Source organism: Archocentrus centrarchus, chromosome 16 (assembly GCF_007364275.1).
Source record: "Archocentrus centrarchus isolate MPI-CPG fArcCen1 chromosome 16, fArcCen1, whole genome shotgun sequence".
Taxonomy (NCBI): domain Eukaryota; kingdom Metazoa; phylum Chordata; class Actinopteri; order Cichliformes; family Cichlidae; genus Archocentrus; species Archocentrus centrarchus.
Genome location: NC_044361.1, coordinates 27,247,752 through 27,266,481, shown reverse-complemented (window position 1 = coordinate 27,266,481; position 18,730 = coordinate 27,247,752). Strand labels below are relative to the sequence as shown.

The 18,730-nt window shown below is 41.9% G+C and overlaps 1 protein-coding gene across 1 annotated transcript in view; it reads right to left on the bottom strand.

Moving 5' to 3' along the window:
• ddr1 (discoidin domain receptor tyrosine kinase 1) overlaps positions 1-18,730 on the bottom strand; it is a 47,792-nt gene that overhangs the window by 6,049 nt on the left and 23,013 nt on the right. Inside the window, exons 4-16 of the mRNA XM_030749237.1 lie at positions 18,457-18,532; positions 17,283-17,435; positions 16,340-16,487; positions 15,127-15,229; positions 13,950-14,136; positions 10,509-10,758; positions 8,814-8,966; positions 8,106-8,162; positions 6,811-6,977; positions 5,713-5,920; positions 4,713-4,832; positions 1,037-1,338; positions 820-947 (exon numbers count right to left, since the gene is read on the bottom strand). Of these exons, the coding sequence (XP_030605097.1) occupies positions 820-947; positions 1,037-1,338; positions 4,713-4,832; positions 5,713-5,920; positions 6,811-6,977; positions 8,106-8,162; positions 8,814-8,966; positions 10,509-10,758; positions 13,950-14,136; positions 15,127-15,229; positions 16,340-16,487; positions 17,283-17,435; positions 18,457-18,532 (2,052 nt within the window). The remainder of the gene's footprint in view (positions 1-819; positions 948-1,036; positions 1,339-4,712; positions 4,833-5,712; positions 5,921-6,810; positions 6,978-8,105; positions 8,163-8,813; positions 8,967-10,508; positions 10,759-13,949; positions 14,137-15,126; positions 15,230-16,339; positions 16,488-17,282; positions 17,436-18,456; positions 18,533-18,730) is intronic.

Sequence of the window (18,730 nt, the reverse complement as noted above, 5' to 3'; positions counted from 1 at the left end):
TTAATGTTACCTCTAGGTAATAATAAACACCTCCAGCCTGCATCTCATTGTGGCTTTCCACACTTTTCACTTTATTGATTTGTTTTTGCTGGTCAATATGTTTGTGTGGCTCTGGCTCTCACTAACCTCAAATATAAACCTGTGGAGAGATGTTCCCTGAACATAAGCTCACACGTGCTCATTTAATCTGCTCAGAGCAAAAAATCAGGGAGAGCCAAAGTAAACAAGCAGCAGGTGAAGGGAGTAAAACATCTACAAATCTACAGAGACCCAGAATTTCACCTAATGCATGTAGATATGGCCAAAAATAAATAAATAAAAAATTAGGTACAAGACAAAAAAATATCATCGGAGGTCACAGAAAAGAGGAGAGGTCTGCACAGTTAACAGGCATCAAATAAGTAGTTTAATTGTCTTTCAATTATCTTTTGATCCAAGTATCGAACACAGAAACAGGAATTTACTGCAGAGGCAGTAATCAGTTCTCTACAAGAAACACCATAGTTTGATCTATAAAAATGGCAATAAACTACTTTGTCTGACCAAACACCTAAAACTTAAAGCTTATAACACCGCCATGTAAAGTAGGGAATTTGGGAATATGTAATGAGAGAGAACATGTTTTTTCATTATGTTTGCTTTCAAATGGCCACAAAATATTCTTTGATATTTCACAAACTAATGATTGGTGAGAACAGTGAAGCTCAAGGAACCCAGAAGAAAGTTTGAAAGAGGAGTAAAGCTGTAATACCAGAACTAAAAACTGTGAACCATGCTGAGAGGACAGTCCAGGCTGAGCTGCATATTGATGTTACCGACCTGGCATTCTTGGAGGCGTCTGGGCGCAGTATCTTCACAGCTACCAGAAGGGGGCGACCTTTTCTCACATTGAAGGGAAACTCCAAGGTAGGAAGGTCCTGAGGGTTCTCGATTTCACATAGGTGCACCTTTCACCCAAAAGAAAAAAAAATACAGGCATTGTTAAAGTCTAATTGCCTTTCTACCCACTAAAGTTACTCTTCCTCTCATATCTCACCTCTCCAAACTGTCCCTCTCCGAGCTTCTCCTTGAAGATGAGACACTGGCGCGGCAGCTCTGGCAGCGGGGCAGCATCAGCCCCGGGGCTTGAAGAGGCCAAGGCAGGTACGGCGTAGGTGTTGTTGCCACTGACACCTTGTAGACTCACGATGTCTGCCTCAGCATAGTGAGGGACGCTGGGGGGCAGTGGGGGAGACACGGGTGGAGACAGAGAAGGGTAAGGAGGGGATCCAGGATAGGGAGGAGGCTCCTCCTGCGCCGGGGGAAAACCTTTCTCCATGTCGAAGTCCAAACCACAAGCTGGAGAGAGGACGAGGACGCAGACAGGGTGAATAAGACTGAAAAACTACTGTGAGAAAAGAAATGTGTGTATAAATAAAAAACAGAGCTCTTTAGCAGTTTGCAAATTAAAGAATTATTTTAAAGGGATAGTTTGGAGTTGGGGGAATATCATATGAACAATAAAACTTGTTCAGTAAAGTTCAGGACATAACTTAGAAGAATGAACCAGACAAACTGAGTACAATAACACAGGCTGATAAAAAAAAAAGCCGTTTTGACTTCACAGTAAAAGCACAAGATAGCCCTGCACAGCTGTGAACTCGTTCACCTGCCTGGACGCCGGAGCTGAAGCAAGAATAACTCAGAAACTGTCATCCAACAGAAATTCCAGCGCACGCCGGGGATCTCTGCATCGTCTTAATTTATTAACAGTCATCAGCGATCACAAATTTGTGAGCTCGTTTCTCACTGCTGTTGTTTCTGGTATGCTCATTCACACAATGCTGCGATGGCAGGGGAGCACGTTAAAGTACTTTTTTCCAAGTGTAAGCAGACACACTTCAATTTCTTGCCTTGCAGAAAGTTTTTTTTTTTTTTTTCTTTCCTGCGAGAAATAAATCATGGAGGTCTGTGACACGGAGGGCATGAAGGCGCTACACGCTCGTGATGGACGGTTAAACTTTTTGGTATTTTTCATATATTGCACAGTATCCATACATTCTGTCTAGATTTAAACCTAATTAGGATGTGCTGCTGCACTCACTCATAGAATTTAAACAGCTCTAAAATATTTAATTTAACAAGTGATAACTTCACATTCAACACAAACTCCTCTCATGAGGTTTCAGCAGTTCATAAAAGTCAAACACTTTTAGGGAGGGTGTCCTTTGAATACCAAGTTGTTATAGTTTTGTTAAAATAACAATGGAAACGATAAGAGACGTTTTAGTCCACTTTAATCCATGTAGACACAAACCCATGAATATTGATTATGTTTTAAACAACTGCTTTAATGCAGCAGTTTGGACTTTGTAATAATTAATGAAAATTAAGAAAATAAATGAAGAAAAATAAGGCTTTACAGTCATGTTAGAAGCATCAGCATGTTAACAACCTCAGTGACTGGACTAACATGCTGATATTAAACGGGTAATGTACAGAAGAGCCTCGTCAGAATCACATTTGTTTTACAGCCTTTGGTCATAAATGCAGTTATTAAACAAATTAAAATTGTGACCATATGGCATAAAGTGATGACATCAACACATTAGCCATTGAGGCAAGTTTTATGGCAGTCCATCCAATAATTAATGATTCAATCAAACCCACAAATGTCAAAGTCATGGTGGGAATAGAGGAAGAGGCCAGGGATGACTGCAAATGTGGTGCCAAGATTCTGCTTTTGGACTGAGCCTTGTAATTAATTAATGAATTAAATGTTTTTAATACCGCTGCTTCTGTTTCTTATAAACAGACATGAGTGTACAATTTAGGAAAACAATACCTGATCAAACATTGTTATTTTTGCTGTGGATTGTGAAGACCAGTGTAGGCTATCAAACCAAAGTCTTTTTGAATGATTACCAATGTATAGATGACAGGAAGCGTGAGAGAAAGAAACTATTGGCTGAGCTCCAAAGTAGATAAACTATATATAATATTCTATTCAAACTTTGCTTTTGTGACCAGTAATTATTTTGTAATTAAATTTATAAATGTTGTTCTCCTGGTCACAAAAGCAAAATTTGAAAATATATTTACTCTACTTTTGAGGCATGAGCAATCAGGATATAACATTTACTACACAGGAACAAAAAAACTAGTTGTTAAAGCAAATTTTAGGCACCGGCTGGTCTGAATATTTCAGAAATTGCTGATGTGCTGGGATTTTCCCCACACAGCCATCTCTAGGGTTTACAGCGAATGGTATGAAAAACAGCAACTATTCAGTGAGTGGAAGTTCTCTGGGTGAAAATGCCTCGTTGATGGCAGAGGTCAGAGAAGAATGGCCAGATTGCCTTAAGCTGATAGGAAGGCAACAGTAACTCAAATAGCCACTCATTACAACCGAAGTATGCAGAAAAGCATCTCTGAGTGCACATGAACAACCTTGAAGCACATGGGCCACAGGCGTGGCACCCAGTGTGCTCTTCTGCCGCTGTTAGCTAAGAACAGGAAACTGAAGCAACAATTCACACAGGCTCACCAAAGTTGGACAACAGAAGACTGGAAAAACGTTGCCTGGTCTGATCTTTATTTCTGCTGCGACATTTGGATGGTAGAGTCAAAGTTTGGCATAAACATGAAAGCATGGATCGATCCTGCCTTGCATTAACGGTTCAAGGTGGCGGTGGTGTAATGATGGGATATTTTCTTGGCACACTTTAAGCCTCTTAATACCAAATGAGCATCATTTAAACACCACAGCCTACCTGAGTATTGTTGTTGGCCATGTCCATCACTTTATGACCACATCTTCTGATGGCTGCGTCCAGCAGGAACATACACCGTGTCACAAAAGCTCAAATCATCTCAAATTGGTTTCTTGAACAGGACAGTGAGCTCACTGTGCTCAGATTAGCAGATCTCGACCTAATAGAGCGCCTTTGGGATGTGGTGGAGTCACATCATGGATGTGCAGCCGACAAATCTGCAGCAACTGTGCGATGCTGTCCAGTCAAAATGAACCAAAATCTCTGGGGAATGTTTCCAGCACCTTGTCTTGAGAGCTTGAAAAAGGAAGGCAACTGGACTTCTTTAGGTTTGTGAAGAAAAGAAGAAGAAGAACAGTCCAGCTGCCTTCTTTTTTCAAGCTGGTGACCACGATCTGGATGTCTGAGAGCCTACAGATATTCTTCCAGCACCTTGTTGAATCTATGCCAGAGAAAATTAAGGCGGCTCTGAAGGCAAAGACGGATCCAACCCAGTGCTAGTGAGGTTGACCTAATAACTGACTGGCTGAGTCACTAAGTGAAAAATACAGAATACAGGGGTGAACTGAACAGTTGAGATTGCCATCATTACAGCCATGCCATTAGTGCATCTAGCAGCAGCATGACTCCTCGTATGACAGTTATGTTTTCAGCTCGGCTTAGCTCGTTCCTACTGTAGCTATATTTTAATCTGAGTCTGTTAGCCAGTGAACACTTTCAGAATTCCCCAAGAGCCAAACTATCCCTTCAAACAAAGCAATGAGTTATTTGAGAGGTGAGTGAATGAGAAATGAAGGAGCAGGTCAGACACATGCAAAACACACTAATCTAGAAAGAAATTTTTGTGCAGTGACTGTGACAGCATGTCTGCTGCCCCGACCCAGGTGGTTACAGATGGATAGCCAGGTAATGAAGCAGGGGGCCCTCTTGACTGTGTTGGCCCAGTCTGAGGTCTCTTACCCTGGGGCACATTGAGGCTCTTTTCCCGAACCTGTGTGGAGCTGGGGACGACTAACGCTCTCGAGCCTTTTCTGTGATCTGGTAGAAGCAGGTAATGGGCTGGGTTGTTTAACAGCAAGGCTGGGAGTACACGTGCGCACACGCACACACAAACACACACACACGAGAGGATGCACGGGATGAGGTGGGCACCACCACACATAGAAAGTAGAACAAAAAATACACCCAGCAAAACACAATAACAATCATTAGCATGACAATGTTAGCACATCCATCATAATAAAAAAGGGAATGAGGTGGGGTTGAACTGGTACATGGAGCACAGAATAAATGCATTGCAAAAACAGGCAAGTTAACACAACTCAGGCAACAACCAAACATAACAAGAACCAGTGGATGAAATAATGTTTCTGCTACTCGTGTTATTTTCAAATTCACACAGGCGCCTAGTAAAGACAGCATGCCGACCTCCTGTGGTACAATGCAAGCAAAGGAATGCCTTTTATTTCTTTACTCTTCTTTTTCCCCCCTCCCTCGTTCCTTTTCTTCCCTTTTCTCAGAACAATAGCTCTTTTGTGCCCCCTCTGCGCTGTGTATCTTCATGGAGGCACACACTGTTTCAGGGCGTTTGGTCTGATTTACTTTAACGTGGGGAAATGCGTTGTAAAAGTATTGTTTTCCTGACATTCGGGCCATATTTTTTCCTCTCTGAAATGTGTTTGCTTTCTGATATGATCAACAAACGGCCATACAGACAAAGCAATCTGTACAAACCACATACATGATTGTAGAAGTTTATACACTGTAGATGTGGAAGACTGCATTGTGCCTTATTTTAGACTGTTTCCAAGCCAGCTGCATGTGGCTGATCAATCTTTGTCACCACATGTTTAGCATGAATCAAAACTAAGTGTGATTTCTTTGGACTGAGCTATTACACAGAAATGCTTAACCCTCTATGAAACATTTCTATTCATGCCCTACATAATGATGTAGGTACCTGTGCTGTCTCTGTGATCTCGGGGCCGGAGCAGAGCGCTGGGCTCCTGATACTCCCCTTCTGCCTCTCTGTCGTGGTCGCGGTCATCCGGAAAAGTGTGGATGCGCTGGTAGCGACTCGAGTAGCTGTGTGTGTTGTTGATGACCACGTTGTCCGAGGGGACCGACAGGTGAACTCGCAGCTCATCGCTGGACAGACTGCCTTGGGCCTGGGGGGGTAGAGGATTCAGGCAATATAAATGCAAAATCTGAGTCTCCTGAGCAGATGTGTGATCAAACTGTGGAAGCGAGCATCAACCAGCAGATGTGTGATCAAACTATGGAAGTGGGCGCTGATCTTAACACAATTAGCAGTAGATGTAAAATGATTCACATCCAGATGGAAATGCAGTGTCTCTCTGCCAAAGGACCGGCAGTCGTTATCTCAGGCTGCCATCAATCACTTAAAATTGGGTGAAAGGAACAGCTCAGCCTAATCACATTTCTCACTTAGAGACATTTATTCTGCAGAAAGTAGTTCCTCTGTTAACAGGAAAATTACTGTTTATCCAAAGTAACTGACATGTTTTCTTTCCTCTAGAAAATTATCATATTTTTTTTTGAAGTTTTCAAAGATTTTAGCAAAAACAAACAAACATGTTTTAGTTTGACCGAGGATGGGGACTAACGCTTCAAAGGTTTGGCTAATAAAACCAAGACTATGTTCAAAAACACACTACTCACTATTAGTATATGAGCTGTTCGGATGTGAAGCATTACTATACCCCATATTGTTCACTCAAAATATCCCCCAATGCCCATACACATTATACACATTATTTCAAAAACTCATTATGGTGTTCATTTATTTAGCCAACGCTAATCTGTCATGTTTTAGATGTGCAACAGCAATAACAAAGTGTAACTCACTATACAGTCCTCTACATAAAATTCCCAAAATGGGGATTAGGGGAATCGTGAATGAGTGACTGACCTTGAACACAACCCAAGACTGGATGAACAGAAACCGCATGGGACAAATAAGAAAATGTCCCACGAGCCGACTCTCTAGGAGTGCCAGATTAAAAAGGAATGCCATGTGACCCGAGTCTGGACCCACCTTGCCTAATAACTTTTTCCAGTACTGCCTCCAAAGAATGACAACTATCACAGCCAGCAGCAGAAGGATGATGCCCACCAGGCAGCCAATCAGAATAGCTGTATTACTGCTGTCATCTTTAGCTACGGGAAGCCCCGCCCTTGGAGTAACAGCAGCAAATGCAGGCCCTAGAGAAGGCAAATAGAGGATAAAATGTTAGTACGTTTCCTTGATTTCTTGAAAGTTTTATGCGGGTCTGATGTCATGTATATCGATCACCATGCAACACCGGGGTCTTCGTGCATGGGTTTTTGTGTGTGTTTGTGAGAGACCACACGCTGGTCTGAGTTAATGCGCTGGTCAGCCTGTGAGGATTTGCTCTTTCGGCGCAGTCACGCTCTCACTGGGGTCATACACACGCCAAAATGGTTTCATCAGGCTTACAAAGCATCTGATAGGGATTGCCTGTGTGAGAATGCTTTTAGTATGCCCGCTCATACCAGAGAGCTTCTCAGAGCCGGCTGCTGTGAGAACAGTATGTCAACACTGTTTGGCTTTATGCAGCGCTTTATAGTCAACTATTAATCAGAATCAAGCAGCTATTTCTTCTCCTTTGAAGGTCAAATGTGGCGTGTTATTTGGATGATGAATGAAAGAGTTTCCTCAGCGTAGTTTAGTGTAAACTTTGCCCATAAACAAACTTTTAAAGGCAACAGAGAAACACATGCAATAGTGTGCATAAGGCATTTCCGTGGATGCGTGCACATAAATGCATATCGACAAACATACACCTGCGCCCACGCTAATGCATACACATGTACCAGTGATTGATACATTACACTGTCAGAACAGAAGACGGCCCCTTTCTGTCTGTCAGTTCAACACCATGCGGGTCATAAATAAACCCAAACAAAGCCCTTCAACCACAGCCAGTAACAAGGACAAAGCAGCATACACGCCACAGAAAACCATTTCCAGCTTTCTAAAAAGCCTGTTATTGTTTAGCTGTGGAGACTAGAGCCAGTTCCCAAAAAACATGCAGTTTGTGAGACCACAGGAAGCTCAGTTGTTATTCATACATAAATAAAATTTACTATAGCTCGGTTAGTGTTTTCTCCTCCAGCTGTATATCTTCAAACCCAGGGGACAAAACCCGGTGCCAAAGCCTGCCCCTGTAATCTTTCTTCCATTATACTTCATACTCTCTACCGAGCAGCGGGACAGTTTTAAGATGTTGGAGGAGGGCCAGAGCGGATGGAGCTAGCTCCCCCACCCCTCTGTTCATCCCCTCTCTTCTCTTTTTTATGCTCTCTCACCTGAAAGCGTCCAGTTACCAGTGGTGTCCATCATGAAGGCGGTGGTGGTGGGGGATTCTGGAGGAGCAAGGGATGGACAAAGGAGGAAGGCATGAGAAGAAAAGTGGTGGAGACTCGGAAGGGAGTGAATGAGGAGAGAAAATCCTGGAAATCAGGATTCTGGCTTTTTCTTTTTTTTTTCCCTTCCTTCAATCCAGCAATCTATAAGTTCAAAAAACTTTTTAAAAGCTACGCTGTGATGAAAAGAAAAGAAAAAAACCCCAAAAACATAATGAAACATTTGACCTTTAATTTTAAGCCTGATTTCTCCTGCATTAAAATACAATACACGCTGTTAGATATGCATCTGGCACTGAGGTTCAAGGCAAATAATTTCAGAGCTTGTGATGAAGAGAGAGGCTAGTCGAACATGTGCCTCCTTTGGCGCTGCATGCCTTTGGTTCTGCTTCATACACATGACAGAGGCGCACTGCCAACATGCTTACACTCATCACAACTGGAAAACGAGATGGGAGATGACAGAGCGATCAGGGGAATTAGAAATGCAGGAAAGAGCAGCAGGGACCACGGAGGGGTAAATGAAGGAGCATGGTGGGTGATAAAAGGAGACAACAGAAAGGGAATGCTAAAGTGGAAAGAGTGAGCGTAAAGATAAATGTGAGGGTGATGAGCGGGGGAAGGGGGGTAGAGAGGATGAGTAGGACTCACCAGAAGGCCTGGTAGTGGAATTGAAGGTGCTGCGGCTCGATGTGGAAGCAGGAGAGGTGACATTAACAGGAGAAGGAGAGGAGCTGGTGTCAGGAATCTTTGGAATATTTGGAGGAAATGAATCCTTGTCTGTAACATCCTCCTCAAATGGCTCTGAATAACAAAGAGGGGAGGGGGGGAGAGACAATTTAATAAAAAAATAAATGTTTTATGTGTTTAAAGGGTTTTATGTGACACAGCACACCTTCTGGTAATCCTCAGCTCTGGGGAAATAGTGACTGTGGTCACAGCTGGTTGTTATTCCAGAGAAAGGCTATTCATTTCAAGAGATTTAATTACCTTGTTTTTGACTGGGAGCTGATTCTTTCCTTATTGATTAACATGACTGATTGTGTGAGCTCGCTAACCCTCAGTAGGTAATCAAATAACATGCTCTGTTTTGTTTACACAATACAGCCAGCATCTCAATCTTGTAGGTTAAGTATGACTAAATACTACTGCAGGAGTCGACTGGGGAGTGGAAGGAGTTCAGTTTCTGAGAGCTGACTGCAGAGAAGCTCTGAAGATGCTCTTAGCTGCTGAATGCAGAATGAACAAGCACTGAATGTTTATTTGGACCACCTAATGTTGTGGACATACGTGATTAGAGGATGTAAGGAACATCTGACTCTAACATTACCTTTGAGCCAGCAATGCTAGCCTCGTGGACAGTTTACCACCCAGGCAGACATGTTTAAAATCCACTGCGCTGTGACACTAGATGCGAGTCGACTCTAGCTAACATACAACTGCATGTGTTGGTATTTTTGTGAGTAAAGAGTCCATTATAGACCTCATGCAACCTCACTGTCTGTGTCAGGAGGTTGAACCAAACCTCATTCAGTCATTTATCACCAGTCTGGCTCGAGACCAACAGCAAGACTGTCGGGCCACTGCTGGGTCGAGTGATTTCAGCCACCGAAGTTTGGTGAGATTACTTGGCTGATTCTTATCCCACTACAGCTGACAGTGTTTTTGACTAGAGAAGACAGCTTAATTAGTCACAGTAATCTCAAGTGGAGAGCAGAGGAGTCCTCTAGCCGACTTAGAATCAGATAGGCACAAATTCTTTTTTTTTTTTTTTTTTTTTTTTTGCATGTTTGCTGCATCTGCCTGTTGTAACCTAAGCATGGATAATGAAGACAACAGATGGAGGGAAAACATACACTTTTTTTCTTACAATGCTTTAGATTACTTAGAAAGGTGCAGACACTAACTGATAATGAATAAGAAAGTGCTGATAATGTCTTAGAGATTAAATTCCTCCTATTCATGTCCAAAAAAACACTCTCAAAATGTTGATCAATTGAAAGGACAAAAGCTTTACCCTGAACATGACTGTCAGAGTCACTATGAAAATAAATACGTCTCATCGGCTCCACTTTACACTGAACATCTAAGCAATGCTGATTGGATTACATCCACAGTACAGCAATCTTTCACAGGTGTCTATTTTTCAGCTTTTTTGGTGGCATCTATATTTAGCCTTTCCTTAGACAAAGCCAAATCTCAGCTTGACTTCCATGATAGTGCAAGTTGCTAGGATATGTGTGACGTAAGCTCCGAGCTTCTATAGAAGGAAAAACTGCCTGACAGAGCAGCAGAAATACACATCTCACAGATGGAAAAACTGACCAACTCAATTCTGTTTCCTACCAGAGAGGAAAGATATCTCGCTGATGAGCAGCCAGTGGTCTGCAAAGTAGAATTTGCAGCGAAGGATCTGAGCTGGCCGGCCGCCCAGTGGGAGAGAGATGGGTCGCGACGAGGGGTCCTTTAGATCCTCGAGGGGCACAGGCAGGGTGAGGGCAGGAGAGGACCATGGCTGGAGGATGCTGGGCTTAAAAAGACACTCCACTTTGCTGAAAACTCTCACACCCTGTGTGTGACGGTTATTACTGTGCACCTAGAGGAAGGAGAAAATTGTGTGAGTGCAGAGAAGCGAAAAGAAAGAACAGATATGGAGGGAAAAGGCTGCAATCAGTCACAAGATCTTTTAACCACCTATACATCAGAAATAGCTTATGGAAATATCTGGAAAACTTTGAGACCTTTGTCATTCATTATCCATTGAAAGGCAGGACAAGATTAAATTAACACACAAAATTAATGACACATTCTCTTTCTGTTGAGCCATAATTGCTTTGGCACGACTTAGAGCAGAGCCGAGCTGCAAATTAACAAAATTAGAACACAGGAGGGGAGAAAAAGGATGGAAGAGAAGAAAGTGTATGACAGAAGAGAAGAGAGTAGAGGATATATCTTTCCCGTTTTACAAGAAGGGAAAGGCCAAAGACAGAAGAATCTATAAAAGCTGAATTAATGTACGAGGAGTCATTGCAGCTGGAAGCGGAAAGTGGAGCTTGAGGAGAAGAGACAAGGATGTGGAGGAAGATTGAGGTTGGTCAACTGAGGTCAAAGCTATAGATCTGAGAGACTGAAAATTAAGACTGAGATAGTAAAAAATTTTTTTTTCCCTCTTCGAGAGCAGAGGCTGTTCTGACAGATTAGCAATTAACCTCACACACTGCAAGGCCAGCTGCTCTAACCTAATCCACATGTTAATACACTCACACACACAAGATGCAAACAGCTACACCAGATGCTCAGGGGTGTGCAAGTGATTCTGTTTGGAAAAGGGACAAAATGGGGTGTGTGGGTATGCACTGGAAGTTGGTGGTAGAGGTAGAGGTCTGATAAGTCAACAGAACTGAGGAAATTTACTACTCCTTTAGGGAACACAGCTGCAAAAAGGCCCACCAAAAGCTTAATGTGAGACCCACAGTAAGAAATCAGTGATATTTTTGTTAAGGTTCACAACCCTGGGCAAAAATGTTTACAAAAAGTCCTAAAAAACAAAACTGAAACTTAAAATAAAAAAGTGTAACAAGCGCAGGTTATGATTGACAAAATATCAAAAGGCAGATTTCTCTTTGGGAGGCTTATTAAATGCAGTTTAAAGAGCTGTGGTCTGCAGGGACAAGTCAAGCCAGAATCAGCTTTAGGTTCCCTCTCTTTGTTTATTTGACCTATGTGTCTGACATATCCGCTCAGGCAGGCTAGTGTAACGGTCAGTTGAGGTTAGTGTTTGAAAACCACCAGAGAAAAAGGCAAGAAAAACAGGATAAGCATAGGAAAAACAGCAGAAATACCACTGGGAGAGATTTTTTTAAAAGGTAACTGAGGTAAACTGGAACAATAATAATGCATGTTAAATGAAAAAGATTCAAAAAAATGTTCCATCACTGTCAAAAGACTTCTAAGTAATTACTTGTGCCCTTTAAAAAGCACGCAGGCTGCTCAATACGCAGATGTATATGGTGCTTCTCACCCAAACCGACATTCCAGTCCACATCCAATGAGACAACATAGTTATAATTCAAACTGGGTTGCTTCAGACCATTATCCCCATCATTGCTCCACAAACTAACCCCAAAAACCACACAGACGCACAAACAGACTGTGATGCAATTTGGTGGCTCCCAGAGAGACAAGCACTGATGCGCTGTCCCATCATAAACAATGGCGCATTCAAACTAATTAAATGGCTGCAGAGCTATTCCAGTAAAAATGTTGCTTCCTGAAGTGGCAGATAAAGGAAGTTAGTGTTGTTTTTTTTTTTTTTAAATAAATAATAATAAAAAAAAGATATACAGACACATTGTGGTGCTGTTTTAGGGCTTGTGGCGCTTGGAGATACAGGAATTTCTAACCAGTTTCATCAGATGGAGAAAAGGGCTGGAGGAAGAGTCAGCCTAACGCCCTGCCACAATCACAATGACGTGATTGTTTTGGGCTAATGAGATAATTAATCAACCAAAATGATGCATTAATTACAAGCACTTCTTTGTTAATGGCCTGTTCTTGACACAGGGGAACAGGATATGGACTTTAACACACTGAGCATTTAAAAAAGTTAAATCAAATTATTTGTGTGCCTCTAATAAGCTGTATGCATCAAGGTGCTTCAAATTCTAAACAGACTGCCTCCCCCAAAGCGGGAAGTGAGCCATGAAGAAAGTTCAGGTTTTGTGCTTAGATGAGAAATACAGGGAGAGAAAAAAATAATACTGTAACATGAAACAAAGTTCTTCATTTAGAGCTGAACAGGATGATATGCAGCACGGACGCCTCATTTACTGAACTGTGCTTTGAAACGCGTCGCACAGACAAAGAAATTCCTGTGGGATAACAACTATTGAAGGTTTAGATTGCGAAAAATTTAATATCAACTAATTTAATTAATTAATATGCTCTTAAATGCACCAAAAATGCATTAATCAATTCAAATGTAACATAAATAGAGATATCTCAGTTTTAATGAGCTTCTGTATTCATTTACCCTGGTTCTGACTGTCCTGTTCTTTTCTATATGTATTATTTTTACTTTGCATTTTTCCCCTTATTTATTCCCCCAAATCTATTTATTTTTGTGCTTGTTCTTTATTCATTTCTGCTTCAAAATGTGTATGATGAGGGTTTATTAGGATTCAAAGTGTAACTGTACCAGTCACAAAAAAGCTATTATTTTTCTACCAGAGGGAATACATGCAAAGTAATACCGACATAAATCCACAAACAAATCAGCATTTCTTAAATGAATATTTAAAGTGGACAATTACATAGGCACGTGAATAAACCGACAGGAAGTGTAAATGGAAAACATTTATGCCACATTTTCTTAAATAAGTGAAGGTTTATGTTTATTTTTAAAATACTTTTAATTGTAATGATATTCATTTATTTAGTGACTGACTCCCTTTTTTTCCTCCCAGTTTTCATTATGGCAGTTTTGAGTCTCCATAAACAAAGTTTTGCCATCTTTACACAATCATTCACACAAAACAACACACCCTGAAATATGACCTGATATGAGATTAGATAAAAAACATAAAAACTTGACATTCTGCAGAGTCTGCAACATTTCTGGTTTTTACAAAGTGGATCTCCTGGAAGACACAGACCACTGACTACTGCTTTCAGCCGCAACAACATCTCTGTTTTACATGCAGAGTGATGCTATCTACAAAAGATAGCAATGCCCTGCACAGATTTATACATGCACTATTGCACACGAGCAAAACTTTGAACACCTACCTGCATGTGGTGGAAGACTCGTGGTTTCTCAAAGTCGAACTCAATATCCACGCTGCCTTGCCCGAGAGCTTCCCGGCTCCAGCCTAGGTAGTCATAACCAGGCCACACCCTCATCTCCTTAGTCTTTATGAAGTCATCTCCTCCCAGGACACCATCACACAGCTGACCCAGGCCTCCAAACTGTATTCTGCACACACACATGCAACAGGTAGCTGTGGCTAAGGAGGCACAGCAAAGTGTTGAAGCGTGCTTGGACGCTCATTGCATTACTACCGAACTTGAAAATTTGCCCTGTGTGTGCATAATAGGTAAAAAAAAAAAATTTAAAAAAGCATTCAAAGGAACAAAATGAAAAGCTTAATGTGTGTCTGAGTGCGGCTTGTACTGCAAAATCGCTTAGTGCTCAGTAAGAGCAGAAAGTGCTTTGTAAGTACCTGTACATTTACCATTTAACTACGTGTGGAAATAAAGCTGCAAGCGCCCTTCTGTTTCTCACCTTTTTCCAAACGCTTTCATCACCAGTGTGCTTAGACGCAAACCTTAACTGCATGTCTTTTTCCCCCTACAAACACACATCTCAACAAATACAAAGCAACAGAATAGGAGCCCCCCACCCCCCAACTACCAGCCATATGGGCCCTCACATGTACATATGCTACAAGAACGTCTGGATTACATCAAAAGGGCTAGATCATCGGCTAGCAAAACATTTCAGCCCCATTAAGTGCACAGCCCACGCAAGTATGGATACTACCCCCAGTTCGCCCCTCCATGGCTCCCTACCAAAAACCTCATGGCCAGGAAACACGCCTCAAATCCCCGAACAGCTAAAGAAAATACCATCATTCCCCTTCGATTAGGCAGACTGGATAAACCTCAAGAGAGGATCTGGCTTCAGAACTAGCAGATGTGATGAGCACAGTTTTTGTTACTCCATTGATGAAGCCACAAATATCATCATGATAACACTTCACCCCACATTCCTGGGCGTCACTAATGTGGAGTGAATTGTTATCATGATCATATTTCACATTTGCCAATGCAGTGTTGTGATTTGTAAACGAGGCCATGCCTGCACATTTCCATTTAAACGAAATCCAGGTGTTTATGGAAATCTAGCGTACTCGTACATAAAGATGAAAATGGAACTGATGCCCAGAGCAGCTGCAAGTCTTACCCTTGTTCTGTGCTCCCATCATAGGTGGAGTCGTTCAGATACACAGACATGGTGGACAATTGCATGACATGACCCACTGGAGCTGTGTAAGCCTTCAACCCGTCTGAAAGACAGAAAGACGAGAGGAAATGTTAGTCGAGAGGTCCTTGGAACAAAAACGTTTCAAACATTTTTTTTTCCATTTTCATTTTGAGTAGTTTGAAATGTACCAAGCCAACAGAAATCACAGCTGCAGGGAAACTGCTACAGCTGGATTTCGAGTAGTAAAACAAACTAAAAGACCGGCTTCTCGGGCCTGCTTGGCTCCAGTCACCATTAACCAGCGGAATTCAAGCCTCCTTGTTCCAATGCACACCTAATCAGCCCACTCCCCGAAAACAGAGGTGATGTCAGTAACGTCAGCTCCAGCCTGCTGGTTTGCTACCCATAATAAACAATTCTTCACATAGCATATGTGCAGTATTCCCTGATTGCACATAAACATGTGTCTATAGATGTGATTATCTGAAAGTACCAGTGTGAGAGTCCTTGAGAGCAAAGCAGGTCCTAACTGAATGATAAGGAATAAAGACAGGAAGACACTGTGCTGTCTCTATACAATCTGATATGAGATAAAATAAAAGGTCAAATGTGTGCAAAGCTCCACATTGTGTAGATTCTGCATAATCTCGAGCCTGTAGAAGAAAAAAAAATGAGCCAAAAGACACAGTGTAGCATATTTTAGAGGGATGGTGTCCCTGAAGACGCAAACTGAGAACTGGTCTTTTAGTGGCAGTGACAGTTGTGATTTACAGGCAACCCAGTGCTGTCTGAGGGGAGGTGGGCGGGGCAGGATAGGAGGTGAGCCACTCATAAATACTCAGTGAGTCAGTTTGTGCTTCAGCAAACATGGAGACCAACACCATTTATCAGCGTGGAGCTTCTTTCATTTGGGCAAATCCCACAAAGGCTGTAAATTTGAATGCCTCAGTTCGATGTATGGAATGCATGGCAAAAAAAACAAAACACGCACTTGTGATCGTTACCATCTGATACAGGATGAAATCTGGGATGACAGCCAACTAAGCCATCTTCACCATATGAAAGATTTTATCTGATCTGGAGAGCATACATCACATTGCACAGACGAAATGAGTATCCATAAAAGAAGTGACATTGTTTATCTTTGCGGCGTCTTCATGTCCATCAACTTCACACACACAAATACACTTACCGTTCCAAAGGCAACCATAGAGCTCCACTCGAAGGCAAACACTCATAACCCGGTCAGCGAGTGGGTAGAATCGCACCATGCGAGCCACAATGGGAGGTCCAAGGTCTTTCAGCACAACATCGTAGGTGTTCTCATTACCAGACACCACCTAGGGGAGAGAAGTTCAAATGTTCAATCACACAGTATGTTGCTCGTCTCTGCTAATAACAGTAAGGTCGGCTAAATCCACACCTTAAGGCTCAGATTTTATTCGGAGAGCATTTTCCAAATTTGTTAATCCAAGAAGAATTGAGGTGAACTGACTGAACTTTTTCTTTAATACATAAAGGTGCAAAGAATGATTGATTTGAGAGGTTAGAGCCTCAGGCTGTTTTTGGATGAAACACATTAATACAAAGAATTACTTTGGCTTGCAAGTCTCAGTATTTGTTGCGTGTCAATATAAGATGCAGAATAACAAATGCAAGTGAGGGACAAACAGTATAAGGCCTTCTGCAAATAATTTGTTGCTTCCCAAACTACTGTATCATGTAAGAGTGGTACAAAACACAGAGCAGCACTTATCACCAAAGAATATTTAGCAGATGCAATAATAGGGGCTTTTTAAAATCTGCACATGCATTCAACAAAGGCAAGACTTTAGCTGGCTTCATTCCAAACTGCTCAACTTCAAAATGAATACTAAGAAAATCAAATGCAAATGAATTATACAGATAGCTGTGATTAACACTTCATTTATACTCAACAGCCCCAGGATAGTAAGTCGTATCCTATCAATAATAGAGTTGCCTTCAGCTGTATGTTTCTTGTGTTGACACCCCACTTGTTCATTTAATGACATTCAGACTGTTATTTTCCTCCATTTGTTTACAAGGTGTGACAGAATCAGAGGCATTCAGTTCATTTGTAATCGAGGAGAGGACGTGAGAACAATCCTGCTTACATCTTGGCCCCAGCGGTCTTTCCAGGTGATCCATTTCTCGCCATCTCGCGAGTAGCGGAGCCGGTAACTGCGGGCGAACTCTTGGCCGTGCCCATCAGCGTGGCGACCCTGAGTACCAACCAGAGCCAGGAAGTGGAGTCTGTGCAGGTCAATCTACAGATCATCATAAGGTATGTTACTCACATAGCAGGTAACAGCAATGAGATTTTAAAAGTATAGTAGAATGCTTCCAAACACACCTACATTTACTCATGTGCTTTAATTTCAATGGGTTTTTATGCCTTAATGAGCTTGTGATAGTCCTTTCATATTTTAAGAAGTGTGTGCCCAGAATGCAAAGAGCTGATATCTGAGGATATCGATGACCTTGCCGGAGAAACGAGATGATTAGTGCCGTCTAGACTGACAAAAAAATGTGCCCCTGTATGATTATAGTTAAGAGCATCTTTGTCAGTGCAACCTCATCAATTTTTAAAGATGAGAAAAGAAGTTCTCATAAACAGTACAAAGAGACCTTGTCTCTTTGTTAGTATCTACTAAAAGCTGGAAGTGGCACAGACATATCTAAATGTTCTGGGCTTTGCATGAAGAGCAGAAAAAAATAGATACCTTGGCTCTACTCAAAGGTAACAAACATAGCTGGTAAAATTAAATCTATTCGTATAACTTAAACATCCATCCATCCAGTTTCTTAACTGCTTATACAATTCAGGTTAGCCTGGTGGTGGGTGGTGGCGTTGGAGTCATAGGGCAAGAGGCTGGGTACACCCTGGACAGATCACCAGTCCATCACGGGGACCAACACAGAGAGACAGGCAACCCTCACATTCACTGCCTGTTTAGAATCACCAATTAACCTAACAAGTATGTTTTTAGCTGTGGGAGGAAACCACACAGGAACAGGAAGAAAATGCAAACTCCCCATTTTTCCCCCTAAATGTTGAAACAGTATGTTTGCACTTTACTATTACACTCAACAAAACCTTACAGCTGCTGCAAAACCACATCAAAGTAAGGCCCTGACTGAATCATTAAACACGCTTTTATAATAGTTACAAATGTACTGACATGTTGATGATCATTAAATATCAGCCGAGTCCTTTCACAAAAACAGCAGCTGTACTGAGCACTAACTGCACCTGCAAATCAGCCCAGGATAAGAAGAGCATCTCACCTGGAGGTACTCTGATCCGCTGGGGAAGACGGAGCCTAATGGACACCACGCTCCATCCCCCTCTCCAGTACTCAACCTGAGAAACAGACAGAGAGATAGAGATGCTAAAGTCCGATAACAGTAAGAGAAAACAAACTGAAAGTTGTTTAAAGTAAAAACAGAAGTCAGAAGTTCAGAAAATCCCAGTCCCACAGGCAAACATACACACACAGCTACAAACATGCCTGCAGACCAACTGCATCAAAACCCTACGTGCCGGCAGTGTGCAGAAGTA